This window comes from Dendrobium catenatum, unplaced genomic scaffold (genome assembly GCF_001605985.2).
Source record: "Dendrobium catenatum unplaced genomic scaffold, ASM160598v2 original_scaffold_144855, whole genome shotgun sequence".
Taxonomy (NCBI): Eukaryota; Viridiplantae; Streptophyta; class Magnoliopsida; order Asparagales; family Orchidaceae; genus Dendrobium; species Dendrobium catenatum.
Genome location: NW_021463285.1, coordinates 1,161,790 through 1,171,086, shown reverse-complemented (window position 1 = coordinate 1,171,086; position 9,297 = coordinate 1,161,790). Strand labels below are relative to the sequence as shown.

Genomic DNA, 9,297 nt, shown 5'->3' with positions numbered 1-9,297 from the left:
GTTTTAAATATTTAATTTTTATTTATATAATAATTAAAAATTTAATAAAAACCCTACCCGCATTCCTCATCTATCTCCCCGCCCACACATTCTCTCTCTTCCTGCGCATACACTCTCTCTCTCCTCGCCCACACTCTACCTCTTTTTATGTCCAGAAAATACGCTTAACTTAATAGCGTATTCTTAATGCGCTTAACTTTTCACGCATTCTAAAATGCGTCAGAATATTCAGCGTATTTGCTTGTTTTTAAATTAATTTCTAACAACGCTTCTTCCGCTAAAATAGGAAACAAATATGCTTGTTCCGAAAATTTGGCCATCAAAGAATGCTCCTTTATTTTTATTTTTTATTCTTTCTTTTTTTAACATTTACTTTTCCTTTCTTTTCCCACTAACCATCAAAGAATAGTCAGCATTGCTTTTGCTTTCTCATTGTATGAAAGGAAGATATTGGAAGGATTGTCTACAATGCTTTATTGCTTTTAGGGGATTCTATTATTCAATTTAAATAATTTAGCTTTTTTTACATAATAATTATTTTTTTAATTAGCATATAATTTATCTAACAACTTTTCTTCCCTCCAAGTTTTTTTCACCATGTTTTTATATAGATTAATGTTTGTTAATATATTTGCTTCTGGAGTTGAAATAATATTTCCAATCTTTAAACTCTTAAGAGTGAATAATTAACCAAATTAAATTATCATTTAATTGTAATCATAATTAAGTCTCCTAATGATAAATAAAGAGGTTTATGAATATATTAAAACACAATAACACATTAAGGAAATAAAATGAAGCCAATATACGACTAAATAAAAAATTTCATTTTACCAACCAAATAGATTAGCCTAATGGTGTAAAAAGAGTTGAGCTGAGCTCGAATCACCCCTAGCTTGAACTTTAAGCTTCATCAATTAATTGAGTTCAAGCTAAAAAAAAAAAAAGAGTTCTAGCCCAAGGACAAGCTTAATCCTATGAGTTTGAATCAGCTCACAAGTCTGCCCATTTATTATAAAAAAGAGAGAAAAATTGGTTTGATTTAAATATTATAATAAAATAATTAAAAGAATAATTTTTTTTTTGGAGAAAAATAATAAGTAGTTGATATAATGAAGTGAGATATAGTTTTTAATTAAATTTTTTATAATTTTTTACTTGAACTCTTAAGTGATAATATATTTTAAATGTATTTTGCATTACTATTATTTAAAAGAGTTGGCTATGTAGCTCACCCTGATCTATTAGTTGGGAGCTTTGGCTACCAACCAAGAGGTCTTGGGTTCAAATCTTATATCTGTGATGTGTGTATGTGAGTTTGTCTTAACTAGCCTAAATGTCCCACAAAAAAAAAAAAAAAAAAGAGTTGGCTCTCAAACATGGTTCATTAACTCATCAAACTCGGCTCATAAATCATTTATCAAGCCAAACTTGAGTTGACTCATGAGTCAACTTGACTCACTTGTATCCTCTCTCGAAGCTTAAAATTATCAATGCATTACTCTGCTAAACTTAAGCCCCAACCAAGCAAACCCTACAAACTACTCAAAATACGCTTAAAAAATCAATACTTCTCACATATATCTCTAAAAATCTTATGCAAACATAGACAAAATTATCAAATGATTCATACCATCAAATAAGAATAAGATGATTTTATTTCATATATCAGAATTACCAACTAAGAGAAACAAGAGTGACAAACAAAACTATAACTGGTAAAATAGTCTTCTATTTACCATCAAATTTCACTCAAAGCCAGCTCTCAAAAGCAAGGAGGGAGAAAGCAAAATTTAAGTCTAATTTAAAGCAACTGGTCATAAGTTGCTAACACTATAATGCATATAAATTCTTGAATTCTGTAAAAGAAGAACAACAAAACTGCCATTAAACAGAGGGAACCTTTACAGAACCATTGATAGGCTCAGCAACAGAGCGCTGGAGGTCGAGATTGATGGGAAACATTTCACACTGTGCGATTTGAGCCATTAGCTGATCTACAAGAACCAAAGCAGCCATTGCTTCCACCATTGGCACAGCTGAAAGAGAATCAAGTAATCAACTTTTTGAAGAACAGGGGAGAAATATAAAGAGAGAGTTTAAGAAGAGTGAACTAGTTTTAATGATTTGCTGGGAGGATAAGAACCTCGAGGTAGAACACAAGGATCATGACGACCCCTTGCGAGGAGTTCGGTTTCCTCTCGGTTTCGAGTAACTGTGTTTTGTTTCTTCTGCAGAAATAAGTTGAAACAAACAATCAGGTGTAGCTCTATATCAAAATTAGCATTGCATGCAGCATGATTGATCTTATTTCTTTGAAGAGAAAAAAATAAGTAGGATAACGAAGTCTAGCCAACTCATGACTCATGAACTAGCTAGTGAGCAGAGCTTGATGACTTAACCCATTAAGTTTGAGCTAATCCTAAATTGACCCATTAGTTTGTAAGGCAACATATTTACAAATTATTAATATAAAATTTACTTAAAATATATTAAAATTCAAGAATTGAAGAACAAAATTGTTAGAAATAATAAAAAAAATTTATCTTCTTTTATCTCAATAAATTTCATTTATACACAAATAATTTAGGACCTGATGATGTTTCAATAGAGGTATGGAAATGCTTAGGAGATGATGGAATTTCTTATTTTACAAAACTTTTGAATATTATTTTGAAGAATAAAAATACGCCAAATGAGTGAGAAATGAGCTTGTTCGTTTCTATTTTTAAAAATAAAGGTTATGCATAAGATTGTGCAAATTATAGATGAATTGAGCTAATGTATCATACTTTAAAACTTTGGGAGGGAGCTATTGAGCATGGGTTACGACATGATACTAATATTTCTCAAAATCAATTTGGATTCATGCCGAGTAGGTCTACTATGGAAGCTATACATTTATTGAGAAATTTGATGGAGAAGTATAGAGAGAATAAGAAGAATTTGCATATAATATTAATTGACTTAAAGAAAACTTATGATAAAATTCCAAGAGAAGTGCTATGGAGAGGTTAATAATGTTTATACACAAGTCGTTAAGGATATATATGTAGGAGCTATTACTTGTGTAACTGTGTTCAAACACTAAGTGATTGGATCAAGTATTTTCCTATTTCAATTGGATTATATTAAGGATCAGCTTTAAGCCCATATCATTTTGCTTTAGTCATAGATGTCCTTACTAGACATTTGAAAGAGGATGTACCTTGGTGTATGCTTTTTGCTGATATATTCTTCTTGTTGATAAGACTAGAGAGGAAGTTGAAGGTAAACCTGAATTATGGAGGTCAACCAAAGAGTATAAAAGTTTTCGTTTGAGTAGATCTAAAACTAAATACATGGAGTGTAATTTTAGTAGTAATAGATCTAGTGGGAGGATTGCGACTTTAGGCGATCAAGTCATTAATAAGAGTACATGTTTCAGATATCTTGAGTCTATTGTTCAGAGTAATGGTGAAATAGATGTGAATATTATTAGTAGAATTCAATTTGAATGGTTGAAATGGAGAAATGTATATTGAGTGATAGAAAAGTACCCCTCAAACTTAAGGAAAAAATTCTATAAGATGGTGGTGAGACCTGCAATGCTTTATGGTGCAGAATGTTGACCATTAAAAGAGAAACATACAATTAGTAAAGTGTTGCAGAGATGAGGATGCTTAGGTGAATGAGTGGCTTTACTCTTAGAGAAAGAATGCGAAACGATCATATACGTGAAAAGGTTGGAGTAGCTCTAGTGGAAGATAAGATTATTAGAGAGATTCGCCTTAGATGATTTGGTCACATAAAATGTCGACCTTCTAATGACCCGGTTAGGAGAGTAGATGTATTAGATTTGACCTATGTTAAGAGAGGTAGAGGTGGGCCTAAAAAGACTTTGTTAGAAAATATTAAAAATGACTTTTATTTATTAAATTTAAATGAAAATTTGACTCTTAAAAAAACAATAGAGAAAAAAAATTCATATAGCTAATCCCACATAGTGGGATAAAGGTTTGACTTTGTTATTGTTGTTTTTGTATTTATATACAAATAATTTCATTTTTACATAATTTGGTAACATTTAGAATTATAATATTATCTCTTTATACGTATGATTTTGCTAATGAGTTGACATGAACTTAGAATTAGGCTCGAACTCTACTTAGTAGTCAAGTTAAAACTAGAAATAGCCTGCATTTAACAAGTTGCATAAAAGGAAATAAAAATTTCTTAACCACAACCATTACTCTTAAAAAAATTATGTGCTAAGACATGAAAGGAAAATGCCTTGCTCACAAGTGCCATGTGACAAAAGTATCATTAGTGTTCACACGGTCAAGAGCCCACATAGTCCCCAAGAGTCGTTTGCCCACCAATTATAACTTGCCACATGGTCAGCCTAGACCACATGACTAATGCTTGCATGGGTGGGCATTGCTAAAAAAATAAAACACAATTTGAATTGGCATTTTACATTTCCTAGAACAAAGTCAAATATATGAACGTTTTGTGAGTCTTTTACCCATGAATGGTTCAAAAAATGCATAAAAGGATTGTCTAGAATGACTTACCCCAATTGTTGATGTTGGTTTAAAACATACCCTCATGTATATGGTCTCTCCATTGGATATGCCTCCCTGGACAAGAGGAATTTGTTAGCAAAATACACAGTTGGGTACCGACATTGAGATTAGGAATTATTTAATCTTTTTGGCTTTGCAATAAACAAAAATAAAAATAATACACTCAAGGCACTGGTGAGGTCCAAAACTTAGATCATCAAAGCACGTATGAAAAGTGTTTTATTAGAAAAAATTAAGACAGTTAAGATTTTAAAAAAAGTTGTGTAAGTATACGCATAAAATATGGAAGAATAAATTAAGTGAAAGCTACATTTAATAATTTTTAATCTAAGAATGAAATGCCATTTGAAAACAAAATGGAAAATTGTAATTAATAAAAAAATGGCCAAACAATATAGATTAAGAATATAAATAGTTATGTTGGGCAATAAAAATAGAAAAGCATATAATCAGGCAGCTTAGAAAACTGTATAGACTATAAGGTAAGAACGAGGAAAAATAAGTTTATGATCAAAATCCAATATTTATAACTCAAATCGAAGACATGAACAAGATGTTTACATATTATAGAAGAAAAGATAGATTTCAATAAAAAATTGTATTTAGAATGCTTTGAAAAAAGCACAGGAACAGGAACTTTCTCTGAATAATTCATGCATTATTGTATCATAGGAGCTTAATATGTGAGTTTGCTAAGGACAGCAGTTAAACAGCTTTAAACTCAAAACAAAAAGAAGTACAGAATTTAGTTAAAAAGCAGCCATAAACTTCATATCAAGTAAGAATAACCAACCTGAATACCACCTGAACGGTTTGTTCTTGTTCTAATTATCCCATTGTCATCCGTATAAAATTCATCATTATGCTGACTCCCCATCATTAAGGCGCCTATACCGAATTCCATATAAAACAGTTCAGAAAAGTGCGCTAACTCAGAATAAATCGAACAAAAGCATTGTAAACCAAAAAGGTTCTGACGATTAGTTAGTCCCATGGAAAGTTGAATTTTCTGTTGCAGAGGAAAAAGGAGCGCAAATCTGTTCTCTGATACCTACCGGAAAATCCACTTCCAAATTCAACCCCCCTAGTTGCAGGAAGTGACATCATAGCTTTTGCAAACTCTGCTTCAAGCTTATCAAAGACTGGGGATCCAAGTCCCTGCAAAAAGATTGCAATGAGAAATAAGCAATGATTGATATGGTGTTCTAAGAACGACTTCAAAAACTCCATCACACAATCGTAGGTCTAAATTTAAATAAAAACCAGTGTTTCATGGAAACATTAAAATCACACAATCACAGGGCTGGAGGTTTTACACGTGGAACATTTCTTGCAATGCAGGTCACAACACCACCAACAGAGTCACCTTTAACACGAACAGCATCAATGGCATCAATCATCTTCTGAGCATACTCTGGATCTGGACACCTGACAATGTTGCTTTCAATCTAATAAACGCAATGAAATTTTGTTAGAATTTGACTAGCAAGTGCAGTAGAAATTCTGGGATCAGTGCGTCAAGGCAGCAATCACATACCTGATCTACTGTGACAGAATCATAGTCAATCACTCCGTCAGGAAGCACAACTTTATGCACTTGAGAGACATAAGCTAATATCTGTAAAAATAAAAACATAAGATCCTTTAATAGATCCTTAGCTAAATCAATCTACAAAAGCTTCTTTACCTCAAATTCACTAGTTACATAAGTGAATACCAACCGGAAACTTCATATGGAAAACATCACATCAAACTCACAAATTATGATGTACGAATATTTAAATAAGATTATAAAAAAATAACAAGTAACGATATCTTTATGACGGGCTTATCACAGCACTAAATTAGACGCTGTGTTTTGACATCAGAAGAAGACAACCTCTACGCCTGATTTGATCCTGAGAATCTTCTTTGCAACAGCCCCCGCAGCAACTCTACCGATAGTTTCTCTGGCTGATGATCTGCCACCACCCTGCATTTTGACTTTTTCAATGAGAGAAATTATAATTCTAGAGAAATCATATGAAATATGCTTTGCTACCCAAGAATGGCAGAGAAACATATATACTTCTTATTTCTTTTGGAGAAACATAACCGTGACCCAAAAATACCTGAACTGATCTTATGCCATATTTAAAATCATATGTAGCATCTGCATGAGAAGGCCGGTATGCTATTGACATTTCACTATAGTCCTGCACAGGTCATCATAGAGGAGTCTTTTAGAAAATAAAAATTCAGAAAAGTAATCAACATTATATACAGGGGCGGAACTGTGTAGTGATGAGGGTTATTTGTAAAAAAATAAAACCCTTAATATAGTAAGAATTATTTTAGCACTAAACCAACCAAAAATATATCTCCACTTGAATAGTTACCTACAATTCACAGAAGATAATAATAGGGAAATTAATAGTGGATCGGACTTCGTTTTGATTACTTACATGACTTCTTTGATCTGTATTTGGTACAAAAACATGGATTGGAGTTCCAGTGGTCATTCCTGCACAAATTGTATCACCCCATTCAGCTCCTTGGTCAGTACACACCAAGACTATAATGATGGATTCAGCAAAAGATATATAATGTGCATGAATTGAAAAGGAAAAAGGACAAAATATACAACCTTCAGAGATTCCCGAAAGAATTTTGCATGTATCAGTTTCCTTCCTTGGAGTAGTTATTCGGCTCTGACCTGGCCTCCTTTATAGAGGACTCAGCAATTTAATTTGAAAATCTCAAAGAAAGAGAGATAAAAGAACATACTTTTACACAAATGTAAAATAAAAGTATTTACCTTCTATCAAGCTCTGCTTGCATATCAGCTTCTGAGAGGGGTAATCTTGGTGGGCAACCGCTGATTGTGCATCCAACACCTCCACCATGAGACTCTCCATAAGTTGCAACTTTAAAGTAATTTCCGAAGACGTTTCCAATGGCTTTCACCTCTACCATTTCAAAACGATGAATTCAGAATACTTGCAACAACAATGCATCCACTAAGCTACTTGCAGATGATCATGTAGCAGTTGAAACATAAAGTACCATGAAAAATGGCATGAAAGCTAGAGCCTGCAAGAACCAATTTATGGAGAAAGAGGGATACAACCAAAAATTGCTATAATATGGATGTCTGAAGCCCCTTCCTCATACTTAAAGGCGGGAAACTGGTTGGAAAAGTGTACTCTATAGCATTTTAATCAAGTAGTAAACCAAATGACTAATCATGGTATCCAACATAACGCCATTGACATCAAGCCTTTCTTGGTTTTGTTGGAACATAAAAGAACCAACAAATGAGAAAGACTTTGCAACAACGAAAATGGCAAAGGAGGAAATAGCCAATCCCCGTATCACTGAGATAAGGTGGTCATTACTGATTCCACCGCACACGTGAAGATGGAAAGGGAAATCCAAGGACGGAAATATACAGGTAGCATAAAGCAGTACACCATCCATATTACAAGAAATAGGATCGGTACACCAAATTCTTTTTTGTATTTTTTTTTTCTATGTGCAAGTTCTACTCGGCAAGATCTATGTTAATATGGAAATTGTTCCGACACGCCTGATATGAATTCCCTTGAAGCGTAGTAGCGTACAACTTTTTCCTCCAATTTGAAATCTTGAAAGGTAACAATAGTCTTTCTTTAGAATCATAACATGTGTGAATTTGCATCATTGAATGATTCCACATATTTACATGTTATATATTCAACACCAAACGATACCACTTTTGCATTTACATTTTCCAGGATTTAACTGCCCTTAAATAAATTCGTTTCGCGTTTTTTCTGCATGACTGCATAATTTCACATTTTTAAAATTTATTGGCGAAAGAACGAAAGGGAGAGAAAAGTTGAGTTCATTAGGAATCGGATAGATCCTATAAAGAAATCATTTTTAAAAGGTATGCGATGTAGGAAGCAAATTCTGTTATGCAAGCCCCGTAGCAGCAATCACATAAAAAAATTACAACCGATTGCAATAATTCATGGATTAGATTAGACATAAAACAATATGCATCATCAGTCCGAAAAGAAGCACATGAATGATTAAATAAAACCGTTCTCAGCACAGACGAATGGATTTTAGTAATCGATTTCGGAGAGAAGATGGAGAGAGGAGAGACCTAGCCTTCGAGACGGATGGGGCAACCTCCGCAGACAGATCTGGACAACGGCCGGGGAAGATAGACCACCCAGATCAGAAGGGCTGAAACCAAGGCCAAAGCCGCCATCGGATCTCCTCCCCTTCAGGAAGGCCTGCGAAGAGATGGAGGCCCCTGCCGCTGCCATCGAGAGAGAGAGAGAGATGCGGCTGTAATGCTAAGAGAATGGAGAAATTTGGTGGGGATTTTGAAGTGGAGGCAGAAGAATGAAGGAAGAGACGCCTTCCTTAAGCTCTTTCACCTCACCTACCCTGTAGTAGTTGAAGACTGACGTGGCGCTATTGACAAATTGGGTTGGTTAACTTTATTTCAATAAGAGAATTTTTTTTAATTAATTTGATTTGATAAATATTTATTATTAGGATTTATTTGAATATTTTAATTTTTTAATTATAATTAAAAATATTATTTAATTTAATCCAAATCTAATAATTGATAAATTTTTCTTTTCTTTTTTTAATTGAAAACAGATTTTTAAAAAAATTCTTTTAAAATATATTTTATATAATATCAAATAAATGCAGTGTAATTGAATATAATATCAAATAAATGCAGTGT

At 33.2% G+C, this 9,297-nt stretch overlaps 1 protein-coding gene across 1 annotated transcript; it reads right to left on the bottom strand.

The window, feature by feature from the left end:
• Window positions 1-1,640: 1,640 nt before the first annotated feature.
• LOC110113251 (chorismate synthase, chloroplastic) lies at window positions 1,641-9,000 on the bottom strand. The gene is made up of 13 exons (XM_020845741.2): window positions 8,701-9,000; window positions 7,366-7,516; window positions 7,195-7,271; window positions 7,013-7,071; window positions 6,680-6,763; window positions 6,448-6,540; window positions 6,106-6,186; window positions 5,885-6,016; window positions 5,624-5,726; window positions 5,362-5,456; window positions 4,557-4,622; window positions 2,147-2,231; window positions 1,641-2,039 (listed from the first exon to the last, which is right to left on the bottom strand). The coding sequence occupies exons 1-13, from the start codon at window positions 8,864-8,866 to the stop codon at window positions 1,888-1,890; spliced, it is 1,344 nt and encodes a 447-aa protein (XP_020701400.1). The 5' UTR covers window positions 8,867-9,000; the 3' UTR covers window positions 1,641-1,887.
• Window positions 9,001-9,297: the final 297 nt, after the last annotated feature.